Here is a 27021-nt window from a genome sequence, read left to right on the forward strand (position 1 = left end):
CTATAGTACAGTAACACTCTAACATCCCTCCGCCTTTGGTCTTGTATATAAAGTACACACCCTGAGTTTGATGTGGGACAGGTTAATACATGTCTTCAAAACTAAATTCCATGGACTTGCCTTTTTAACTCTTTAGGGTATAAGTGCTGGTTGTTCTTTTTTAATTTTTTTTAAATGCACTTCTCCCATGGAGAATGTACTATATTTACCAAGGGTTAAATCCCAGGTTCGAATAAGGGCTGCAGATCTTTACAGTGGTAATGATTAATGAAACGTCCTGTTAATTAAGGATTTGCTTGTTTCTATAATAATTGACTATTCAGTTCTCTAATTGAGTTGCTGAAGTGTGTTAGGGCAGCCTTTTAGTAACTACATGTTGCACAGGGAATTCTTTACTAAATTTTCATTAATGGTTTAGTTTCACAGAGTAGTCTAGTTTTACAATTGTATTTCAATCACCTTAAAGGACAAGTAGTTACTTTTTCCAACTACTGCTATTGTACTTTTCATTCTATCATAGGCATCATTTGATACATTTTAAGTCATTTTCACTGCTAGACTCATGTAATGTTTCATCCCTTACTGCCACTTCTCCTTATAATACACATCCTTTCTCCAATAAGATGCTCCAGAGGCGACTAGTGCACACCCATGTTGCCATGGAGACATGTCGCCTGGCCCCTACAAAACTGCATCATGGATACAGTGGTGATGAAGCAGGTTGAAGCTCACATTCAGGCTTCCCTGAAGCGTCAGTCTCATATAACATGCTAACGCATTGATGTTTGTTATGATAAATGCATTTGAGAGAAAATCAATGCGAGATGGGCCAAGTAGAAAACCAAAGCAGATTCTTCTGGACTTGTATCGCTAAAATGAACAATTCCAGGATGTATTGGGGGATTGCTAGGAATGGAATTTCTGCAATTTTTTTAAAGATAATATGTTGACCAAGCCAACAAGGAATGACTAATGGCCACAGTCTTAACATCACCTCTCGTCGTCTATTGATTTGCTCTCGTCTTATCTATGAGAGCACGTGCTGTGGCCCTCCCTAGTTAATGATTGGAGCAGGCGAGATGGAATGACATCAATGTGCATGCCTTTGTGAATGCAACATTGCCTTTATCATTGGGGACTGAAACAGACCTAGAGAAGTGGAGGATTAGCACCAAAGTCATTTAATGTCAGGCTGGTTAGAAGCGGTGCAGAAAGTGAATTAAAGGTTTGGATAAAAGGTTGCTTTTGCATGTGTGTCTTTCATTTGAATTTAGTACTGCAGTGTACAGCTCAGATACTGTGGAGACTGGTTGGGGATTAAGCTTTTGAATTTGGCTTAATGTTGCTCGTCTCATGTGTATATGTATTTATAATATGCACATTTTTCAAGTCTTTCCTCAATTTTTTTTGTAGGTGTTGAGGATCATACAATTGAACATTTAAGGTTTAGTGCATTTGTGTTTTAGAAGGATTTCTCACATGGACACTGTTTTAATTAAAGACATTTTTACTTTTTTAACTGCCTTTTGTGTGGGGTGCACAAAAGTCAGGTGAATGTATCATTACAGCATCAGTGAACACTTTAATTGCATCAAATTAATATTGTGAATGAAAGAAGTCATTGCCTTCACAACAGTCTTGCATAAATTATGTTGACACACTTGGAAATGAGTGACAGGTCACAACTCCAATGTGATGGAATGGTGGCTATGAATTGTGTCACAATGCAGTTCTACATTGAAGATGCTTTGAAGCACTTAGTGGGATTACAATGATGTGCTTTTATTACTAGTACACCAATGTACAACATGCCACAGTGACTATAGTAAAATCACAGTTGGCCTTGGTTTAGTAGCATGTTTTTGGAATGTGGGAGGAAATCGTAGTACCCGGAGGAAACCCACGCAGGCCCGGGGAGAATATGCAAACTCCTCACAGATGGACATGACCTGGATTTGAACCCAGAGCCCCAGAGCTGTATACATTTTGTAAACTTTAGCTTAAGCAAATGACACAATATCAATGCACTTTACTAAATGGCTTACTATTCGTCATTCATCATTTTTGTTGTCTGTTTCTCATTATATAGCAGTTTTGAATTATTTTGTTCCACGACAATGATTCATCGTTAAAGCTGTGTATGTGATCGTCTTCCTGACATTTGATCGTATCAAAAAACTGCCACTTCATTATCATTGAAATGACTTCAAAGATTTTCTGATAAGCAGACCACTCTAGCATTTTATCTTTTCTTTTGACAGCTAACCGAATAAATAAAACAATCCAAACACAAAGCCATTCACTGATGGATTACATTTGGTCAAAAGGCCACTACACTATGATGCAGCGGTTAGTACAGGATTCTCTTCTTTGAGTGTCAAAGGTCATGGAATTGATACTTTATACTTTATTTCAAGAGGTCTTCCCATTCTGCAAAGACAACAGTGACCACCATGTCACTTCCTGTATAAAATCACTGTCAAGGTCACAATGCTGAAGAGCAGGTGGTCTATGCAGGGTGCAGGTCACTTTTAATAATGATGCACTGCCTAAGGCAGAGGTGGGCAATTATTCCACAAAGGGCCGCAGTGGGTCCTGTCCTTTGTTACAACCAATGCCACACAGACCATTTAACCAATGAGGTTTCTCGGTAAGACGGTAAGATACAGGTTTGGTGTTGTATATAAATCTTAACCCACTAATTGCACACTCTTGGCTTAAGGGCTGTTAGATACTCATTGACATTAAATATACTACCAGCCCTCTTAATGCATTATGATGAGCCTTTAGCAATCACTAATTTAGAGCTGCAGTAATTGGTTTGACATTGAACAGATGAGACATTACATAACAAACTACTACAAATAATTAAAGAATAACGACACATAGGGTATTGAGCTAGTGTAATAATAAAAACAAACATCCCTTAACTACATTTATGCAGCTGAGGCTGGAGAGAACATGCAAACAATAAGCAGTAAGGACCTACTTGGGATCAAACCCTTGACCCAAGAACTGCGAGGCTGGCATGCTGAGGCTTCTCATTATAAACATGTTCAATGGTTGAACTGCACTGTTTGATTTTTCTTGTGTTGGTCCCCATTTTTGAGACTGTATTGTACAAAAGGACTCACCATAAGACGAATATAGACATGAACTTTTTTTATTCACAACAATATGGTAATGGAAACTTTTCATCTCACTATCTCACTCCCCTTTTACCCTACAAACAGATAGCAGATGGTTCCATCTCTAAACAGAAACAGAAGTCTGCCAGATATGCCACATCTTAGTCAACAACTTAAAATGTTTGTTGTCTTTGAATTAACTCTTCTGCTCATATGGTGTAAACTTAAAATATTAATTCACAAATGAACATATTCTATTGCTTTTTCCATTTGGAATTTCAATGTACATTTTTAATGGAATTCACAATCTATATTGAATAAAACTATATAACTTCACTATATATGGCCCTTAAACAGACATGAATAACACATCAACGAAGTGTAATATTTCAGTATCTTCTTCCTATTAATTGCTAACATTCATACATATTAATTATTGCAAACCACACTTTCAGTACTACTAACCAGCATCTGTCACTTTATAGAAATCATAGTTTAAAAAAAAAGCTCTCTAAGATATGGGAATGATTCTTCACAGTGGCTCAGAATTTCTCCACACACTTTTCGTGTGGGTGACCTATTTTTCCAATCTCATGTTGAATGAAGCGCTGGAGCTTGTAGTTCAGAATTCCTCCTTTTCATGCATATTCCCCTACACCACTGTCCCATTTTTTTTCTTCCCTTTTCGCCTCGCCTGCTGTGATTTGCTTTTTTCCAGAACTGAAACACAAAAGTGGGGAATGGCACACTTGTATGAATAGAAAGCATTCCTGCGTAGCTGTGAAGCTGTATCCCCATTCGCTTTCATTGCTGAAGTTGTACACACTTTAAAAGCAAAACTGTGAAAGGAAAGGGAGGCCCCCGTATTAAAGGGAGGGCTTGGGATGGTGGTTAACCACAGGGTTGAACCAGGGCTGCCCCGAGCTGAACATCACAGGCAGTGAAGGGGAAGGCTCCCCTGCACAACATCACTGTTGCACCTCAAATGACAAGCTTCCTCCTAACCTGGGTTTATCTACATGGAGGGCTAGGCTGACCAAAATGACAGCCTCAGCAGTGTGGATATCTCGCCTGCTGTGTCATTGCTGCCATGTCGCTTACCCGTCAGCAACATGTCTTGTTGTCTGAGAAAAATCCAAAAGATTTATAGCGGTTTGCAAATGTTTTTAGCCACGGACTTAAGTCTTTTTTTTAATAGGTGTGAACACATAGGCAGATCAAAGGAAATATAATATTACTGGCAGCAGCTATTAAACTATTTGAAAGAACACTTAAATATATTAGGTTTTTTCTTGGTACTTGATTTCACTTTCTTGCCTTAAGCGTCAAATTAAAGCTTATTATTTTGTCTATTGAATGCCTGCTATTCTAATGTTAACACAAAAAGAGGCAGATTTTTATAGTAATTTTAAACGTTACATATATTACCATTACTTATATCTATAATGTAGTGGAATACAAAGCTTAAACTATTAAAAATATTGATAAATACAGCTTGATTGCTATTTTCAACATTCATGATGCAATTATAATGTATATACACTTTAAAACATTCACATCCAAACTCAATTCAAATATAAATCAATTTAATTTCTCTTAGAATGTTTGCAGTTGTCGTTGCCATGCCAATATTCTATTAAGCAGATTAATGCTGTCCTGAGGAGTACATAATCCATAATGTGGATGTCATTTAACTTTCGGTAGTTGCCTCAAGTTGCTATAACTTAAAATTAATGATTGTAAATAAACTTGTAGTCCTCTAATTAGTCATTTTTTAAATGGATCCCTGTCTTGTTCCCTGTTCTGGCTGACTATCATATCCTCTCCTTAAATTTATAGTCTTAATGTGGTGAGAATGGGTGGAGATTTTGTAGTCGAATTATAAATCCGTATTTATTCACCAAAGTATTCCTCACGTCAAGTACATACTTCACATTTTTCCTCATCTATTTTCCATAAGGCGCAAAGGATTAGAAAACAGACCATCAATGAGCAGTATTGTATGCAATACAAGTGTCTGTATGTGTGGGCTTTAGCTCATTTGCATGGAGGAATTCATTTAACGGAAATGTCACTAGTCTTGAAAAGGACAAGATATTAGCACATCACAATAACTAATAGAATGTGAGTTCCCTTAAGATTTTCTTTTCACATAAAGGTACTCAAGAGATATGGATACACATGCTTTTCATCCTACAATATCATTACATGATCAGAAAATGCTGGCATTTAATAAGGACTACCCATAAGTTCCTAGAGACATGTTTGAACCACTCGTTATTATTACTGTGGTTCATCTTGGCCTCCAAGCAAATTTAAGATTTCTCATTTTCTTGGACTGGGTCAGTGATTGTGGCTGATGACAGCCCAACAAAGAAGGGTCAGGTTGCTCTGTTGGGTTCCCACTGGCATCAGTAGTTACAGTAGAAATTTTACTCCACCATCAGCAAATGCTTCTCATTATTTCCTTTCTCTCTCACATATTCAATATCTAAAGTCAATTTTATTTTCAGTTATGCATGAAAAGATATTGTATAACATATATTACTGCTTAAAATAGAGGTGTTACTTAATAAATACATTATAGCCATCCTCCTTGAAACACAATTTCAATTTTATGCATTAATTCCTTTTTATTTAAAGTCTGATACATTGAATTGTTATAAATCTGGCCCACGGCCATTAACTATATATGCTCCGTCTCTTGGGAAAGGCCATATCATTTATAATCCATTTTCTACACCGCTTATCCACATTAGGGTCACACAGGTGCTGGAGCAAGTCCAAGCTCACTTCTGGCAGCGGATGTGGGTGCACCTTGGTCTGGACACAGCCAAATGGATGGAAATTAAATACTACTACTCACCTTTACATAGAATTTAGTGACTTCAATGAACTGAAAATGCATATTTTTTGTATTACAACTACCTTAATCTGTTTAGAAACATGGATGAGAGACTTATAAACAACTGAACTGAAATTCGGGTAATGAAAATTAGCCTTTGGTTGAAAATTTAATCTTTATTTTTGCTTCTTTTGCACAGAAATCCGTAACCAGTTGGTGGAACAGTTCAAATGCTTGGAACAACAATCAGAATCTCGCATCCAGTTACTGCAAGACTTGCAGGAGTTTTTCCGTCGAAAGGCAGAGATTGAACTGGAATACTCTCGTAGTTTAGACAAACTCTCTGAGAGGTTTTCTTCGAAGATCCGCAGCTCTCGGGAACATCAGCAGTTCAAGTAAGTGCGCCCTTGCATTTCACCTCAGTACTTCTACGGATCATTGGACTTATGACTTGTTTTATTACAGCACAGCAAAGAAAATATTAAATCATGATCAAGTTCTGGAGTGCAATATCTGTTATGATAATTCACATATTTACAAGTCTGGTTTACTGGGCGTATTAAGGAGATGAAGACTTTAAAAGATGCTAATGGTGGGAAACACAAAGTGTGCTTCAGTTTAGCAACATTCACTCTATGCTGTATGGAATCATATTGTAAAAATATTGACTTTTACCAAATACAAAATTATGATAGACCTAATCCATTACAACTCACTATACATTGACTTAAAAAAAACATGTCTACAGGATTTTTTCCCTTACATAATATGTTTTTATGTCAATGTATAGTTAAGCAATGATGGAGCATGAAGCATCCGACCTCATGGGCAAATCCTACTTAGCATATCCTTCAGTTAAAAATGCTCTGTCATATTATCATGAGCTTGTTTGCATACTGTGTCAAGAATGGTATGATTGCTAAACCATGTAGTGTAACTAATGGAATCCATCTATTTATTGGAATATAAACTCAGTAATAGGATTTGAAGGTGTGCTTGATACACTAATGAATATTGCTATTTCAAGGTAAAAGTATGTTTGAGTGTATGTAAGTCCTTTAAATAAGAAGGTTTGTACAAATGAATCATTGAGATAATGGAAGTTAGTTGTGGGTGTGATCATCATGACAAACCATGTGCAAGTTTCTTCACAGGGAGCCTTAGCAACACATTGTCACTCGACTCACGCAGGGCATGAAATTAAGCTCTGCCACTCCCAGAATCAAGCACTTCGGGGCATGTTGATGTTCTTTTCTCTGAAAATTCGAGCAACAAGCCAGTTGATATTTGGCAGGAGATCTCTAACCTTTCATTAAGACAACATAGCAACCTGAACATCGTCATACAATATACTGTATCATGTATCCATCAATCTAAATAATTCAAAATAAAAGACTGAAAACATCAAATGAAAGGCAAAGAAAACAAATATTTTTCCATCCCATTTGAGCTTCAACAGTGCTCTGAGAAAGGCAGCCCATTGTTTGAGATTTTACAACTAAATAAACGTCATAAATTTTAAACTGCATGAGTAACTTGTGATAGGGAGCCAGAATCAAAAGGATGTCTGTGTCCTCATTTGTCATCAGCAGAATTTAGTCAAGCTGAGTCAGTGGTTTGTCAAGCACACCTTTTATGAAAGAAAATTGCCCTTTTATTTTTCCAGGTAAGATAAGTGTTTTCTGATGTGTTTTCCAATACCAACCAGGCTTCTTTGACGTCTGCTTGGAAAAAAAAAACATCGGAATTTGACACAAGTTCACCTTAAATGTACAAAAGAAATATTGTTCCGTTCTGCTCGAATGTGAGATTTTGGCATACTTTGGCACTCCATATTTGTGAAATTGGCGCACAATGTGAGTGTTTGTTTAGCAGGGAAAGGATATGACTGGATAATTGAATCCAGCTGTTCCGCATATTAAATTCTGGAATCTTAAGAATCTTGTCTCTGTTGACGATACTCTTTTAGTTCAATTTAAATGGGTTAACTTCAACTGTACATTGAATGTGTGTGGGAGGGGTCTTGGGGTATAGTATAAATTGCGGGTATATATGAACAAGTGCAGTTTTCATGGCCTATTGTCAAGCAATCCACCGATTTCACTTGTCAGACACTGGATTCGTAAATAGGTGTTCTCTTGATTGGTTGGAACAAAATCTTCGTGATGGTTTTTGCCATAGTTGCACGTTGTATTTATTGTACAAAGCAATCCTATGAGAGAGTTATGCCAGGGTAGGCCTGGGCAGTATGACAATTGTTAAAAAAAAAACAGTCTATAAATAACAATAACTATATTTAATATTGATCTCACGCAATTACCGCTAGTTTATTTGGTTTTGCAGGCAGCTTTCAATAGGTCATCCTTATCCTCCAAAATGCACCTGGTGGAAGTCTCTGCATGTCATGCATCAATAGATTAGCTGCTTCACAGTGTGTGGCTTTTGCAGTTTTATGCCAAAGCTCAAGGCCCCTGTCTGGATACAGCTGTGCATTAGCATACATTGGCAGTCTTCCTTCACTGTGCAAAACAGTTAAATAAAAATAAATCTACAGGATGTGGCTCACAAAACAGTCTTGCCTTTTGAAATGGTTCTTGTTGTCTGGACTGTTTGGTCGATAAGCAGCAGGCATACACTGTATGCAGAGGATTAAGAGCATCAAATAAGACATATTTGGCTTGATGGATACATATTACCTTGTGGGAATCCTGGCTAGGACACATCGGAGGATCTGAGTGATTAAGATGATGCTATTCGAGCATAAATAGTGGGTGCATAATACTGTCTGTTGTACCCGATGCATACATATGTAACAGTGACATCATGAAATGGGTTTATCTTTGAATCAAATTACTCCCACACAAACAGTTTCACATTAGATTTTTTTCTAAATAACATGTGTGTCAGACAGAAAATAGAGATGTAGCACAATCATGGGTTTGACAGTGCATCACCTTCTCCATGTTAATGATATCTTCTGTACATAAATACCCACGACAGCATGCCATTTAATACTGACCCCACCCGTTGTTTTCTATAGAACCACAAACAACTTCCCAGGACCAATTGGAAGAAGAGCTGCAGGAAGATCTTTGATGTTAGATATATTCCCCTATATAGAGTATCAAGTCCAACCTATTAATGATGGAAAATACAGAATAGCCTGTATATCAAAAGGTTGAAATTTTACCAGACATGTGGGTCACACACTAATTAGTGGCCTCCTGCTAGTGTGAAATGAGGGCAATGGCAAAGGAAAATATGGTCGTCTTGTGTTGCTTATACGTACATTGCCAAAGTATGAATCTAATAATGTCTTACTGTGCTCGTAAGTTGCATACGGCTTATGTGATAAGGCCGATTTGTTATGTTTTGGTACTAGTCTTGATATTTGGCCTCCTTAAGATTCTCAATTGCAAATAAAATTAATTATATATATCCTGCAGACAGGGCCCAGTGTTAGTTCCATTAAGTATTTAAATTTTGAATTATAAATAATTAAAGACTAATAAACAACCCAAAAACATAGCAAATATGTGAAAATTGCCAGAGATAAAAGGCCAAAATAAAAGTTTATGTGGTACACAAAATTCTAGCCCTATTGTCACCTTTATCCAAATCTTCACTAACATTTTGTTCTTTCCCATAGATGGCAGGTTCTAAAATTTAGTGTGTGATATTTCCGCCTATAATCCGACTCCCTAACAAGCACCACCACCGCTGATGGCTCGAACGTGACACTCATGTTAATGTGGGTTTAAATATTATGCTGATTTTGTAGTGTGAGTTACACTATGAGTCCCAGGACTAGTAATTGGATATCAGCCTCCTAAAACGTGATTAGCTTTAACATCATCTCCAGAGGGTCTACTTTGATAATGCAGATACTAACCCCCCCCCAAGCCCCCCCCCCCCCCCCCCCAAAAAAAAAAAAAAAAAAAAAACACAGCCATGAAAACATAGCATTCTAGTTCTGATTTGCATTGATTTTCTTCCCTCTTTTTGTCCTCTCAGGGTTTCTTGAACATTGAACACCAATAGAATTAACACAAGTGGCAATTGCAATTTCTCGTGTATTATACAATATGACCAGAAATGGCATGTAATTTCAAAATATAACAAATATTTATGTGACCCTGTTTTGCTGTCCCATTTTCTTAGAAAAGACCAGCATCTGCTATCTTCTGTGAACTGTTGGTATCTGGTTCTGAACCAGACAAGACGGGAAAGTCGTGACCATGCCACGCTTAGTGACATCTACACCAACAACGTCATCCTCCGCTTGGCTCAAATAAGTGAAGATGTCATCCGCCTCTTTAAAAAGGTCAGTGGGATTATTCACATCTACACACAGTGGTTTAGCCTTACATTTCATTGAGAATAGTGTCCCGTAAGCGCTTTACTAGTTCCACAATGGTGGGATTGCATGTGTCTCACAATGATATGCCCTCGTAATTTGCACAAGATCAGCAGCTATTTCATATCCTGCTCTAGAATATTATATTTCCAATGTTTACAGATAGATTACTGTAGGCTTTGCAGGTAACTAAATCCACTATAGACTTTTTTTTTCTAAGGAGGAGATGACCTCCATGAAAGCACCTTATTGTGCAGCTTTAATTGACATTGGTGTTCAGTTAGGATGCTCTGATTCTCATCAATTATTTAGTTTTATTGATAGAAGAATTTGGTTTCCTGTCAAATCAAAATGATTAATCAATTTTTTAGGGAAATGCTGGAAAAAAAACATTATGAAATTCCTGGACTCACATCTGTTAAGTCAAAAAGAGTGTTGTAGTATACATGAAGAGATTGAACAAATTAATACTTAATGACTGTCGTCTCCGAACCTTTTTATCTTATGCGATGAAGAATCACATGATAAGCTTCACAGCAGTATAATGACTCATGGGATTTAATGTCAGTTAATTGTATGGGGAAAAAATAGAAGAAAAGGAAAGTGCTCATTTTTTGGCTTTGCCCTCAGTACATTTATACAGCATGCTTCTTGAAAAAAAAAAAAACATACTGCTGATGCGAAAGTACACCTATTGTCTGAAAACACATTGATTTACAATCATGAATTGTTAATGCCGACTCATAATTTTCGCCTTAGGGGCGTTGTGGTTGTGGTAGAAAGATAGACTGGATATAAGGTGTTTAACTTTGGAATGCTGACTACTACTACATTACACTTTACATTATACTGTATAATATATTGACCCTTTTTACGGTATATTGTTTGTGTTAAGTTATATGTTATAGATGATGTTTTTTGCTTTCCCCTTTGGCATTGCTAGAGGAAGGGGTTGACATTACATTCATATTAAGACGATTATGATGAAAGACTTGAAGATTATGTAAATTACATCTCATCAGTTGATGTTTTATTCAGCCAAGAAAGGTACATACAGCATTACAGTTCAGTATTTATACTGTAAAATATTTGCTGTACTATTTGATATTATTGATATGCAATTAATAAACTAATAGGTATGAATATATTCACTATGAAGATAAAACAAAACAATTTTCAGATTTTTACTACACATGAAAAATTGCCAATTAAAAGCATGTTTACTATTTATTGCCCTGGGGGAGTATGGGTGCCTGTTAAAATGTAAGATGTTTACTAGTAGGGAGGCTTTGCAAACAGCTTACAGATGCCATGTTTGTCATTTCTTAAAATAGTGGAAAAATGAAAACCATTTGAGATTTGATATTTATCGTTCCCTACAGATACATTTAAAGAATAGTGAATTGTAGATGATGAATTACTTGGATCCCTTCCAAATGATTGCAGTTCTTGCATTGTGTTGCATCAACATTTATCCAATGCTTACTGGCCCCCCCCACCTCACCCCAAGCCTCTGCAGTACACGTAGTCTGTCTCACTTCAGAGCTACTGTTGCACACTGATGCCATTCACCAGCTGCACCAAACCCTTATGGGATTTTAAGCATTTATCACATCTATTTTGACGTTTGTGTGAGTGGGAACTAAGGCTTGAGCTTCACTCAAAACCACCACTGCCTTTTTGTTTAAACACTTGTGCACAGTAATTTTAGTTTTACTCTCTTCCTTCCATTTTTTTGGTATGTTTTTTCCATAAAAGTCCAAATAATGTTAAATAGACATCATAAAATCAATGTCCCTACATTGCTGTTATTCACATATTGTGGCAGGTCTTGGAACCTATTTATCACGATAAATGAGGTATTATTGTTTATGATGACTGTATTTGTATCCTTTTTAGATTCTGGATGTTCATTTTTTTCCATTTTTGAAAGATAAATAGCTTTTTTTGTTGTATTGTTGTCTTTTAGAGCAAGGATATTGGAATCCAGATGCACGAGGAGCTGGTAAAGGTCACCAATGAACTCTATACTGTGAGTAAAACACTTATCTTATTTAATTGCGGCTATTTATCATATTCTCTTATTTTTTCCTCTATTTTTCCCCCCTCTTAATTTTTTTTTCACCCCCAAGGGCTATTGTACTAGTAATTCTAAGCTAGAAAAAACATATCTTGTCTTTATAGAACAAGATTTTCTCTAATAAAAAGTGAAATATTTGCATCACATTATGCCTGTGTGGATTAAAAAGTTGCTTAAGTGTCATTCTGTCATATAACATCATTTTATTGATCTGTAAAATCCTGCTGCAATGGAAGCTTGTAAAAAAGAAAAAGAAACAACCTTTTTTCTTAGACAATGCACTTTTCTTTCCTTATTATTCTTTCCTCAATGCAGCATTTTTTTCTCTCCACATATTACATCTTCTTTACTCAGCCCTGTCAGGAACATCTTTTATATGAATTTTTATGAGACTTTCAGCAAATTTTCTTCTGTTACTTTTTTTGATGTTTCACATAAAGTGTACTCTAAATTACATAAGCAAAGTGTTTAACACATTTATTAGAGCACCTGTAATGTAAAGTGGAAAATTTGGAGTATGGTAAAATTATTTAATAGACTTAATTAAATTCAGTGATCTCTTGATTTTCTTGAAAAGAAACCAAGACTTGCCTTTGCCCCTGCGATTCTTGTGAGGATAAGTAGTTCAGAAAATGAATGAATTAATCAAAACACCCACACATCATTCTATATTCATAGGTACATCTTTTTTAAGCGTTATATGATTTTTTCTCTCCATCTGAACCCTTGTTAGAGTATCCTTTCTTTCATAAATAGCCAGATTAATATTGTAGTCTCTTTGTATGTAACGCATGGTGATTTTTTCTAACACTTTACATGGGTAGCCAAAAAATATGAAATCCCCAGCTCAGGGGACAGATATGAAAGGCTGTAAGATAATATGTATCATCTTAAAAGTCTGCTAAGGTGTGCAAAGACTTTAAAGTTTCCTGTTGATGTTTTCAGTCACAATTTTTCTTTTTTTTTTTGCTTCATTTTGTGTTAATTTCCGGCTTCTCAAACTTAATATCCACAGCTAGATCAATAAGGTTGCTGTTATCTTTTTGATGGACCGTCTGTGTCTGTTGGCTGCTTTCTTGTTCTCACAGATTTGCTCGTTTTTTTTTCTATCATTGCCTTGCTCTGTCATTCATAAATATGTTGACTTTTATTTCGATTCACAGGCAGTAAGAAGACAGCCCCTTTAAAATATACAGATTAATATCTTTTAGAACAAATAAGCATAGAATAAATAATAATATTAGCTGAAAATATCTGGTGTTATAATATTTTTCTTGTTTTTTTTTTTCTAGACTGTTGTTTGTGGAGGCCATACTAGTGATTATCATGTTCTTTTATTTTTTATTAGAGTTTGAGTTTGATTTATTGAGACATCCTTACACTTGCATTCAGGTCAGAATGTTTTACAAGGAGGGACTTTACACTTGAACGCACATTAACCTCTCAAAAATCCTGCTTCACAACTCTACTCTTCTGCTGACCAAATATAAGCTGTCATGGCGTCACGGATAAAAAGTTCCACTGAGCTTTTTTAAATGAACTTTAATTCTATAAGTGGGATATGAACACATTTGGATGCAATTGATCTTAATAAACCACACTCGTTTTTTTCAGATGACCACTTGAGGTACATTTAAATGATCTGATCCATTTTCTATATATATACTTGACCTTATTTGAGTTGTGAGGAAATTCAAGTCTGTTCCAGCTGGCGTTAGGCAAAAGAGATTTCAAACTACTTATAAGAATGTTTTTTTTGTATATGTCTCAGTTTTTGTGCCAGTAATTCACATACTTTATTGCTAATAGATATATTTTTGTTAAGTCTAGCCACTTGAGAGGTTTAAACAAAATTAAGATACCTGTTTGTAATGCTTCTGCATTAATTAACAGCAGATTTGCATCATTTGCATTTCCATTTGTTTACTAGTATATGGAGTTAAGGACATTCAAAAATATGTTTGCACTCAATTCTGTACTTCCAAAACGTTTTCAGTTCTTTACCCCTCATTTACTGTCATTCCCATTCTTCCTGGGGCATGGCGTACAATAATGGGACTAAATAGAGCTTCTTCAAAGTCAAGCAATGGAAAATATTGCTATCAGAGGCAGTTTTTAAGGAGACAAAATGACCTGTAGTGCCTAAGTGTATATTATTTAGTAAATCACAGGAAGCCTGCTGTAGGAAACAAATGCTTCACACTGTTTATGTTGCCTGTCCAACATCCTGAGGGTCAAAATGCTTTCGGGATGTTTGATGATGCTACTGACATCTGGAGGCCAGTTTACAAGAGTGATAAAGACGCATATGGTTAAATTTAAACAAGGATGAAGACTGCTTTATCAGCCTACTGTCACCAACACCAACCTGTTGTCACCTTAGATACTGTTAAAGTATCTCAGTACTACTACTAGGAGCGATTGCAAAGAGATAGATATGATAAGATAGCAAGATTACTGAAGAGGCTGGATAGAAGGTTGCATTGGAAGTATGACTTCCTGTATTCTGTTGAGAGTTTCCATCTGTGGTGACGTGTATTGCTGCCATATATTTTAGCCTGATTGATGCACCAGGCCACCGTGAAAGAGAAAAGAAAAGCAGGTACTGGAAAGAACTGAAGAATTTGGAGGATGACAGCTCTCAGGGACCCGTTCTGTTCTGTAAATCATTGGTTTGTCTCTTTTAAAAAAAATGCTTCTTCATACTAATAGAGTCAAACTACAACACACTAGTTATAAGTCAAAACACCTCCCCGTTAAACAACATATTTGAATGGATAAATAATATTTAGGGGACTAAAAAGGTCTACTACGAAATAAAACTGCTATAATTTTACCAGGTAAAATGTCAAATAAGAAGTTACATTAAATAATATGATTTATTTAAGTGATTGATTGGAAAATGTATCAGCTGTATTCTTCTCTCAATATGTACCACAAGTCTTTTACTTTTGAATGTACTCTAATTTAAGACGCTCCCACTAAATAGAAAATCAATAGTATTTGGCCTTGATATATAGGGCGAGTACCTTTGCATCCTGACTGGAATCACTATAATCCTTATCTTATACTTTTAACACTTTAAACCATCTGCAAAGGCAGTTGAGTCTGTCCATTGGGATGATGGTACAAGCATAATGACATCCATTGTTGAACGCCTACAGGTGATGAAGACGTACCACATGTACCACACGGAAAGCATCAGTGCCGAGAGCAAGCTGAAGGATGCGGAGAAACAAGAGGAGAAACAGTTTAGCAAGTCGGGAGATCTCAACGTCAACCTTCTGCGCCACGAAGACCGCCAGTCCCGGCGCAGCTCTGTAAGAAAGATAGAGAAAATGAAAGAGAAGGTTGGTATCTTCAGGCCTTTTTAAAAATACAATAAATTAAAATGTTGGGGGTATCTCGGTTTAACCGTTGAAAACTGTAGCAAAATTAATATTTCTTTAATGTCTATTGAAAGATTACGCCCATTATTGAGTTATTGAACTGCAAATCTTATGTAATGTTCCTTTAAAACCTATTAATTGACCAATTTCCCCCTGTAATTTAACCATTAGTTGCTTTCATGCATTCGGAAGTGTAAATGCAAAATGGCACTCACATATTTAAATTGATTGGACAGTTAAATTAACAACTGGCCATCGAGTAGTAATTTGTACACCACTGCTTTCGAGGTGTATGGTCTATTTTTGCTTTGTATTAAATTTAGCCATCAAGATAAATGGGAAAATTCAAGGAGTATAAAGCATTACCTTCATGGCTTAGGCATTAATATATATAGATATATGTATATATAAAATATATGAGAGTGATAAAGAGCAGCAAACTATAGCACCGACTAAATTCTCTAAGGAGACTCCAAACTGAGGAAAAATTCTACTGCAGGAGAAAAAAAAATTACCATCAACAGTTTTCACTCAGGAGTTTCCTCTGGAATTTCCTCATGCAAATGAAATTCCCTTGATATATCAGGTGCAGGAAATCAAAAGGCTCAAAGGATGACACTTTCTGATTTATATAGGATGGTGCAGGTTTAGGAATTGAGCACTTTTTTTTATAAAGCAGTGCAGCAATGAATATTCCACCTTTCTAGTCCTCAGTTTCTCAGCTATTGATGTTTTCTTTGCACCAGACTTTGAATTGAAAATATAGCTTACTTGGCTACCAACCTATTGGTACGGTAGTTTCCTTTAAAGTCGCTTAATGATGTATATAAAGACCACAAGTGTACACGGTTAAAAAGAGAGCGATCAATGTACTATAAAGGGCAATTTCTTCTTGTTAGCCAAACAGTATTTTGTGTTTTGCATCTTTTGTCTCAAATTAAATAATGTCCTAGTATAAATGACTTGCTTAAAACAAATCACAGCACCTTTTTAGACTCAAACACAGTTACAAAGAAGCAAAAAAAAATTAATATTTAAAGTTAAAATCACTATACTTGGTCTAGTCTTCTTTTTGTGTCACATTTTGTCTTAGGTGAATTGGAACTGTCCTTCTTGAATGTGTTTTACAACAAAAAATTAAAAGAAAAGGATTATACACTAAAGATTATGATTGCTGCAGCTCTTGTTTTGTCTTCTACGCACTGACTGCAGTAACTGGTAAAGTCGCAGCCCTTTTTTATCAGCATTGTACAGTCTCTTGAGTCCTGAGAAACACATTGATGACTAAACACAGGCCTGCCTGCTCCGCTTAACACATGACTAATGTAGATGCATCTTCCCTGGAGTGTTTCCAAACTTTCTGCTCCCATCTCAGTCTCTTTGAGGGTCCCAGAGCTTCAGCTGCCTGCGAACACACGCACACACACACACACATCTGCCACGATTTACCCAACTGATGTGTGTTTTTTCTTCATCTCTTCTCTCCTCTTCAGAGGCAAGCCAAGTACTCTGAGAATAAACTGAAGTGTACCAAAGCCCGCAATGACTATTTGTTGAATCTGGCTGCAACGAACGCTGTAGTGGCCAAATATTACATTCACGATGTTGCTGATATGATCGATGTAAGTATGTGACACATTTGTTAATTTGTCTTATATAAGAGTTATAATTGTCAGCATGATGGCCACGTTGTAAATTCTTTTATCCTTTACCATTGGTGTTAAACAAAAACTCTTAATCAATCGCATTAAGGGCTTATGATAATTAATTTGAGTGAATCAATGTTTTTACTCCACATTATTGCCTTAGGCTCTCTGGCAACAGCATTGGAAACATCAGTAGACTTTGTTGCATCCATTCCTCAGCTGAAAAAAAAATGTAAAAATGGTTGTAGGTGACTAGATCGATGAGGATTTCTGTATGGTTGAAATCATTTGATAGAAACCTTTTTCTGTCTAAATGCTATAGTTGCAGTGGCAACTACATTCATCCATCCATTTTCTGTGCATCTGGTCCTCATTATGGTCGTGGATGAGTTGCAGTCGATCCCATCGCATTTTGAGTTAGAGAAAGATTGCCGCTTCAAATGGAGGGCACATATTATTGATGAATAATTCTTGAATGGATGAAAATCACAAGGAAAGTTATCAATTCAAATACTAACAAACCCCTAAACAGAAATGTCACAAAGACCCTAACCCGAACCTTAAGCAAAAGATATACAAATTGCATCCAAATGAACTGAACTTGCAAAATCAAAATGTTTCAATTAAACCACATACATTTTCACACCCCTAGTTTTAACATAATATGCTTAGGGAAAAACTAAGCGAAAACTGTAAATTTAATTTCCCCGAGTCAGTTTCTACTTTCATTTGAGTATCCTATTTGGGCTACATCAAAGTAAAGAGAGTTCCCTCATGTTAACGAGCGTTAAATAGGGTTTGCTTAGTGATTTATACACAACTAACCACCCCAGACCCCAGCTCTCTTTAAAACTCCTCCAAAACATCATTTTGCTTAATTGGACTACTTCATACTGCTCAGTGTAATATGTCTCTGTAAATATCCCTAGTGTCCTACTAGGCTAATTCTGATAGGGATGTGAACTACTTTTTTTTGGAATATCAACTTGGGACCAAATGTAAATCTGGCATTGAAATGCTTCCCTATTTCTTTTTCATATTTACCTGCGAGCAGATCTGTCATAATTTTCGATACCACATGCAACATTTCCTCCGAAGGCCCCACGGGGTCTGACCCGGATTAAGAGTGTCGAAAAATGAATAAAGGAATGGATAAAGTTTATTTTTTTAATATTTGTGTGTACAGTGCTGCGACATGGGATACCATGCTAGCTTGGCTAGGACATTTAGGACCTATTTGTCCGCGGAGTACAACCTAGAGACATCTCGACATGAGGGACTGGATGTCATCGAGAATGCAGTGGACAACATGGACTCTCGTAGTGACAAGCACAAGCTCATGGATATGCATAACCAAGTGTTCTGTCCTCCAATGCGCTTCGAATACCTGCCACACATGGGTGATGAGGTAAGATAATCACAGTACTTTGTTTTAATTTATACCAAAATAAATATCCCTTACTCATTAGGAAAATGAAATCTCATTTTATTAGTCGTTGGTGCCCAGCCAATACCAGGGTACAAGCAGACGGACAACCATTCACACTCATATCAATGCGGTAATTTAGTGGCCAACCACCCTAACATGCATGTTTTTACCCGGAGAAAACCTACGTAAGCCTGGGTAGAATATGAAAACTCCCCATAGCAAAGGTTAACTTTAACTGTTGACAGCACTGTCAACTTTAAATACTCTTTTTGAAATTCTGTCAACATGTATTTTATTTATAGGCAGAGAGTTGGATATTGAGATCTGTAATATAGTAACTCTCACCCAACAGTACTTAGATATTAAACAATACTTACATATTAAACAGTACTTGGATATTAAACAGTACTTAGATATTAAACAGTACTTAGATATTAAACTCTAATATAATTTCACCATTTGACCAGCGACCAAACGTCTGAGCACCCAACCTCCAAGCCATCTGCTGAAATAATTTATCCATTTTCATTTAACAAATAGTAACACAATCTTTTTTTTACTTAGTTAGTAACCATAACCAGACTGGTACTCACTTGCTGTGAGCTTAAAACACTTGCTCTGACACTTTCACTGACCAGCACGGTGATTAACGTCCATCTGTTAACGCATGCTTTGCTGCTGCTTCTACTAGGTGTGCCAGGTGAGTGCCCAGCAACCCGTCCAGACTGAGCTCTTGATGCGCTATCATCAACTACAATCTCGCTTGGCTACACTGAAGATTGAAAATGAGGAGGTGAGGATTTACGACATGCTTTGTGTGTCTCTATCAGCCATCCTTTTCCAACACCACCTTCCCCCTGACAGTGAAAGGTCTGCCTGCTTTTCCCTTGAGTCACCAAGCTAAACCACATCACCATCTGTCCTCATTGCAATTACTTTTCGCTGACCCTCCCACAACTGAGAATTTATTTAGTGCCTTGTCACAGTGCCATTGTTGTTTTCTCTATGAAAATATGCGTTATAATGATGAAGAGGGCTTTCTCATCAAAATGTGACAGACACAAAGGTGCAAATGGAGGTGATAATAAACTGTTCTTGTGCCAATTGCTATGGCTTTCTCCCTTTCCCGTGTATTGTTAAATGCAATAATAGATGAGGTGTGCCATTACTGGAAATAAGCTTTATCAATCTGCACTCTGCTCAAAAAAATTGTGTGGATATGCACTCATCCATTTGAACCATTTCCTATTTTTCTGCAGATGTAAATTGCTATTCATTTCACTGCAATGCAAATCTATTTCATCTCACCCTTGGAAAATAAATTCACTTCTTATGTTGTCTTCTTTTCTTCTTATCAGAGGCTAATCTTGCATGTCTATTTTCTTTTTTCATTCCCTCTTTTTGGTGCAGGTAAGAAAAACCTTGGATGCCACCATGCAAACGCTACAAGACATGTTGACGGTGGAAGATTTCGACGTGTCAGAAGCCTTCCAACATAGCCGATCTACTGAATCCATCAAATCCCTGGCCTCTGAATCCTATATGAGCAAGACAAATGTTGCAAAGAGGAGGTCTAACCAACAGGAGACTGAAATGTTTTACCTCTCAGTGAGTTCATATCATCCTTTTACAGCATCACGTTTCATTTAAACACAAAAAAAGATAAAACTATCCTGGTTCTATTTGCATTTCCGTTGGCTGACTAGTGTTTTGTGCGATTAAAGGGCCCGTTTTGATTATTTTCCTTTTAATCTCTCTCCTTAGAAATTCAAGGAGTACCTGAATGGTAGTAACCTCATCATTAAACTGCAGGCCAAGCATGACTTACTAAAGCAGACTCTTGGTGAAGGTAAGTGACCCTCACTATCGCTACAATTGCTGCCTTCAGGGTTAATGTGGGTGCAGGTTTTATCTAATCAGGGAATTTAGAAACAGATTATTATTGCAGCAAGACAAAATTTGGATGCAATAATATTATTATCATGAGTCACGGTTTATTGATCCCATTTTAAAAATACACCTCAATATTACATCTTTACTTCTTTAAAAGACACTTAAAAATAGAAGATCCATCCAGTTTGAAAAGACTAATCCTTATACATGAACATTCATTGTTAGCATTGGCTTAATAAAGTGAGAGGTCATTTTTTAATGCCCAGAGTAAGACATGTGACCTCCTGTGCGATTCTAAATGTGATCTAGTAGCAAATTTTAATGCAGGTGGAATACATTTTAACAGTATAACAGCACATTCACAGAATAGTGTGACACAAGAAACAGGAGAACATTAAACAAATTGAAAAATAAACATAAATGTGTTTGACAATGTGACTTGAAAAAAACAACAACTTTTTTTTCTGTTTTCATTGCTTTAAAATACAAAAGATCAGACTGGGATTGGTTCTTTTGTTCCTTTCCACTCCCATGGGTGCTCAGTTCAACTCAGCCATGAGTGTTTTATGCCTAATCAATCAGAGGGTCTAGCGCCATCTCTGCAGCTGCTCTTGCATTAGGCTCTTCCCTAATAGACCAGCATGTCAAACAGCTGATGATGCATTTAATTACTTGATAACAAATTCTTTCCTTCTGCTACTTTAGCTCTACTGCAAACACCCAACCCACACACTATATAGTAGTTCCCATCCAACTTTGCGCAGATTTGCGTTTGTTTACCTCTGTGGCGAAGCAGCAGAGAGCACATGAACCCGGCATATGGTGTCTCTAGGTACCACCCACGTTTAATTATTCACGTCATCAATCAGTACTGCGATGTGCTCATTAGCTCGCCGCTTCTTGTCCAAACTGTCGCATCTGTGCAAGGGCTGTTTGTATGTATATCAGGGGGTACAAGATGAAACTGCATGCTATACGGATACTAATAAAGACATCGTGTCACAGAATCATGCACCTGTGGTTTTATTAACTCACTTCATTGTGTTATGAGTAAAAAATTATCATTACTATCCTCAGATTATTTTCATGTAAATGAGATTTGAAACCCTAACTGGCACATAGGGGAGCCAAGGATGTCTGTACTATAGTATAAGGATGTTTACAATATGTAAGCGCCGTTGATCAGGGATAAACATGGTAATCAGGCAGTTGAATAATGTGTAGGAATTGTGTTACTGTTTGGCCAAGTATGCCACAATGATATATAGAGAAGTGACTTAGTCCTTTGTGTAAAGAGAACATGTTGAAGTACTCTGCCATTGTTGCTTTTGTTTTGGATGGACTCAAGAGAAACCACTTTAATGTTGGTACATAAAAAACCTATATACATCTGATTTTTTTTAAATTTTCCTGCACTTTAACAAAACAAGAACATTCACAAGTTTCTTAGAGCAGATATAGAAACACACAATATAAATATGAAGTGGTTATAACAAAGGAATCAATGAAGCAGCAGAGTCATTGTTCAGTGTCACTATGAGTAGACCCCCTTCCGTTGCCGATGTGACCGCCTCCCCCCTACATCCTCCACGTCCCCTGAGGCTTTATCGTCTATTTCTCAATAGCATTGGCCACAACTGATGGCCCTTTTGGTGCTCCATTTGTCCTTCTCAGGTTGGACACTGCAGTTTCTTTAATATATTCACTTCCTGCACTAATATAAAACATTTGCCTCTTGTGTGTGTCTTTTCCTTAGGGGAAAGAGCTGAATGCGGAACTACAAGGTAAATTCAGATCAGTTTTCAAAGATTTGGTTTATTTCATTATTCCTGGGAGTGTTAAGAATATTTAGTGGTTCCAAAGACAAATAATTATTCTTCCATTTTAAAAGATCCCTTTGGTTTTTTTAATTGTTTAAAAAACATATTTAAGTATACCTGCACAAACAGACCTATTTCAAAAGTTCTGCCTGACAATATTTTTATTTTTGTGGTATGTTGTGGTCTAGAAGAAACTAAACTGCTTCAACTTATTAAGTGTTTTTATGATATTTTTTCCTCCCTCAAGATTTGGTTGAGTTTTAAAAATCATTTTCAATAGCAGTGAAGTATTTGTACATTTTTAGTTTTGGCTCGGCCCCTATCCCTTTGAGTAGTTGGGGACTCCTGTAATCTATATGTAAATTATATTAAAAGAGTGTGTCATAATAGTCCTCCTGTTTCTCCCTAATACAGCCAGGAGCACTGATGTAAATCATTCAGCCAATTTTTGTATTTTTCCCCCCACATCCCTGACACAATCCCTTTTTCGTCCAGTGGGATGCCCTATATTTCCATTTTAAGGATCATTGATTTGCTCATTAATTTTTTTTTTTTTTTTTTTTTTCAAAATCACACATTCTTTTGTATGGCTATATCTTGGCATATTTCCATTTTTACACTTATTCTAAATGAAACCTTTTATTTTGTGTTTACTAAGTTAAATACTGTAGCTCTTCTTCTTTATGCTACAATAGACATATTTCAGATTGCCGTTTCTAACTATTATTGCGATGATATTCCTTTTGTCCATGGTTTCCCAGGCCCCCCACCCTCCCCCCTAAACCCCAGAAAATGCGGAAGCCTAGACCGCGCTCCGTCTATAACCATAAGATGTTTAATGGCAATTTGGAGACCTTCGTCAAGGTACCCTCTTATGGTGGTATAGTGTATGCCTGAACAGCCCCCGAGGGGGTGGTGGGTGGTGGTCTCATCTTCTTTCTCTTCCTCATTTTGGCCTTTTGTTCCAGCGTTTTATCGCCGCTCTTTGTCATGACGTAACCTTTGATTAACCTCTAATCCTCTTCCTCCCTTCTGTGGTGCAGGAGGAGCGGCAGTTGGCTGTCTCTTTATTCACACACAATTTACTGTCTATGCCTCACAAATCCAGTCACTTATTTGCTTGGAAGGAGACATCTTGCTTTGTCCCTCACTGCACATGTGGCTTCTTCCCTGTTGTTCAGTTCCTTGCACTTCGCCTCAATTACCTCGCAAGCTACTTCCTGTTCTAACTATTTGCTCTAACTTTGTCCTTTTTGCCCTCCTTTTTCTGCTTTATCTCAATATGCTATGTGGCTCTTCTCAGAGGGAGACGGAATGCCCGTGCTCGTATCCAGGTACCTCTCTTGGAATATGCACTTACTTAGCTACTCCATTAGGCACACGTCCAATCAGATTTAGAGCTGTATAAACACTTACAAAGATGATGTTTCATTTAACTAAACATTTTCATGTAAATGTGTCTATGGTAAGAAGCATATAACTGCACACCTAGGTGTTTTTTCCTCATTACCAGTTTTAAGTGCTGTAGTAAACAAAAACTAATGAAACTTGCATAAAAATATGAGATTGTAATGGCACATCATTGCTCAATCTCCTTGGTTGCAGAGAGATTTAAATTCCAGCGACACACCACATAGAATAGAACCCTCAATCACTTACTTGTTAGTTATCATGAATAAAACAATCAGGGAAAAAAAATGTAACTCCACTATAGCTCCCATTTAAGTTTTCTAAATATTAGAATTGTGTCCTGGAATCAATTAGCGCACATTTGCAAACTGTAGCCACCATAATTGTTTTGCTACGTATTTTTTTCCACATTAATATTATATAATCTACTACTATAAAGAATACACTATAACAGAAGTAGAAAATGAAGAATACTTCTTACTCCTTACTAACCTACTTGCTGCACTTTGCTTTTTTTTTTTTTTTAAGCCAACATGTTTATTTCCTTCCAAATATGCCAATCCTCAAAATGCAGTAAAATCTATATTTTTATTCCAGGATTCAGGTCAACCTATTCCACTTGTGGTAGAGAGCTGTGTCAGATACATCAACCTTTACGGTAATACGTCATACTACTATTTCTCTTGGGCTAAATTACAAATGATAATACTGAAAGAGTTTGTTTGGTGAACTATTGGATGGAGCAGTTTAGTGTTTGTAGATTCACAAATAGCTGCCGGCACACAGACCTGGCCTGCTCTGCTGGGATTTGACACGCTTGTAACATTGGATCACACATACGCACACACACACAGAATGCACAAGAAAACCAACTCCCACTCTGCTCCTTTTAAAGCCCCAGCCAGTTTACCTTCACATCTGTCTTCTGCTCATTGCTCTAGCCTGCAGGCCTCTCTCCCCTGGATCTGGACCTAATGAAACTCCAGAAAACTGATTAGTAGTCCTCTAAGTGGAACCACATGCTAGTAGTCCCTCACGAGGGGCCTCATGCTGGAGAAACAAATAAATAAATGAAATGAAAGATCTCCCGACATGTTCAGATTATGATGCTCGCTCTCCATGTTGTGAGTTGAATGGGAAATGGCACTTTGCATAATTCTATCTGCATTGGATTTCTTCTAGGCCTGCAGCAGCAAGGCATCTTTAGAGTTCCGGGATCACAGGTGGAAGTCAACGATATTAAAAATTCATTTGAAAGAGGTGAGTCACTTCTCAGTGTCACGTCACGTATCATTTAACTGTTTCCGCAACCCTATCAAATGTCAGCACTGAATCTCCATTTATTCCTTTCCAACAGGAGAAGATCCCTTAATAGATGACCACAATGAGCATGACATCAACTCAGTGGCTGGGGTGCTTAAACTCTATTTCCGAGGTTTGGAGAACTCCCTCTTTCCAAAAGAGCGTTTCCTGGACTTCATCTCGACCATCAGTGAGTCACAAAACATTCAAAGCCATGGCGGCTGTATACATGTGTGAGTCTGTGTTTGTGTGCAATCAAAATAGCCAAAACGAAAAGCACAATGTTTCCAAGAATCTCAGTTAGTGCAAAAAAATGAGAAGTCAACACATGGAAGCAATCTGAACACCAGTGCTCCCTACGTGAAACTTCGTAGAGAGCCAGTAGGAAGAGAGAAATGTAATGAATGTATCACAAGTTGGAAGGCAGAATGGTGTGTCTATTTAAATGCTAAACAGCCAAGCTATAATAGAGTGGCACTCAGTATAAACAGTAATGACAGATTGTATTTACTGCTTTGTTATTTTGCAGACACACTTTAACTGTATTGTATGAATTGTACAATAATCAAATGTGGGATAGAACAAATATATCTACCAAGAAGCTAAATAAAGTAATCAACTCAACTGTCATTATGATAAAGTTCAATATAATCGCAATTCTAAACATGGTGTTGGTAAGGTCATCTATATGGACTTTAGTTTTTGGGAACATGTGGTTATCATAATTAAGGGATGAAAGAGAAAAAATATTAGAATATGTTTTGATTTATAGGCTAATGAATTGGTATAAGTATATATTTTAATTTGAATAGAATTAATCTGTGGTGATATGTTTTAATAAGTGTGACAAAAGCTTGAAATGCACAGATTTTTTAGTCCTCTTTTTGAAGGCAATGCTACAGTTAAGTATTGGAAATTTCTGGGAATATTTGGCAAATTTCAACTCCATAAGCATTAATATCGCTCTATTTTTCAGAGTTGGAGTCAGGAGCAGAGAGAGCACATCACATCCAGCAAATTGTTGTGACGCTGCCTCGAACCATCATCATTGTCATGAGATACCTTTTCGCTTTTCTTAATCAGTAAGTTTTTTTCCCCCATTTCTTTCTGGCACAAGTCTCTTCTTTGCATTCTAACCCTTTGGCAGTTAAATATCTATTTTTGACCATACACAAGACGATCTGGGTTAATAGAGTGTGTTTGTTAGTCTATCCCAATATAGTGATGAGAACATGATGGATCCATACAACTTGGCCATTTGCTTTGGTCCTACGCTGATGCCCATTCCTGACAGCCAGGACCCAGTGTCATGCCAGGCGCATGTAAATGAGGTCATCAAGACTATCATTATCCATAATGAAGTCATCTTTCCCAGTCTACGTGAACTGGACGGCCCAGTCTATGAAAAATGCATGACTGGGGGAGAGGAATACTGGTCAGTCAACATCATAAACAAACTAAAATCTACTTTTAACACCTAATTTCACTGGTTAGCTCCTAATTTACATATAATTAACGAATTAACCTATTAGTTAAGCCTTTTGTTTTCTTCAATTGCAGTGACAGCCCTCACAGTGAGCCTGGAACTCTTGATGAAATTGACAATGGAACTGAACCACACACAAGTGATGAAGGTCAGCACCATTACAACACTAATCCTAGTAGTCATTTAATCTAATCAGAAACAGTTTTTTTACTGAAGTTGCACAATATCATGCATAT

General features: G+C 36.9%; 1 protein-coding gene across 3 annotated transcripts in view; it reads left to right on the forward strand.

Annotated features, from left to right (window-relative positions):
• Positions 1-27021, forward strand: part of srgap3 (SLIT-ROBO Rho GTPase activating protein 3) — a 37154-nt gene that overhangs the window by 5430 nt on the left and 4703 nt on the right. For 2 of the 3 annotated variants that reach the window (XM_077725724.1, XM_077725723.1), the window contains 17 exons: positions 6173-6368; positions 10135-10297; positions 12300-12362; positions 15575-15760; positions 17293-17421; positions 18632-18853; positions 19566-19667; positions 20285-20482; positions 20639-20723; positions 22524-22551; positions 23891-23921; positions 24595-24655; positions 25180-25257; positions 25355-25489; positions 26276-26381; positions 26507-26734; positions 26860-26933. In XM_077725724.1, coding sequence (XP_077581850.1) covers positions 6173-6368; positions 10135-10297; positions 12300-12362; positions 15575-15760; positions 17293-17421; positions 18632-18853; positions 19566-19667; positions 20285-20482; positions 20639-20723; positions 22524-22551; positions 23891-23921; positions 24595-24655; positions 25180-25257; positions 25355-25489; positions 26276-26381; positions 26507-26734; positions 26860-26933 — 2085 coding nt within the window. Of the gene's footprint in view, positions 1-6172; positions 6369-10134; positions 10298-12299; positions 12363-15574; positions 15761-17292; positions 17422-18631; positions 18854-19565; positions 19668-20284; positions 20483-20638; positions 20724-22523; positions 22552-23348; positions 23452-23890; positions 23922-24594; positions 24656-25179; positions 25258-25354; positions 25490-26275; positions 26382-26506; positions 26735-26859; positions 26934-27021 lie in introns of all 3 variants that reach the window. The other variant, XM_077725725.1, reaches the window with a different exon arrangement.

Source organism: Stigmatopora nigra, chromosome 10 (genome assembly GCF_051989575.1).
Source record: "Stigmatopora nigra isolate UIUO_SnigA chromosome 10, RoL_Snig_1.1, whole genome shotgun sequence".
NCBI classification, from domain to species: domain Eukaryota; kingdom Metazoa; phylum Chordata; class Actinopteri; order Syngnathiformes; family Syngnathidae; genus Stigmatopora; species Stigmatopora nigra.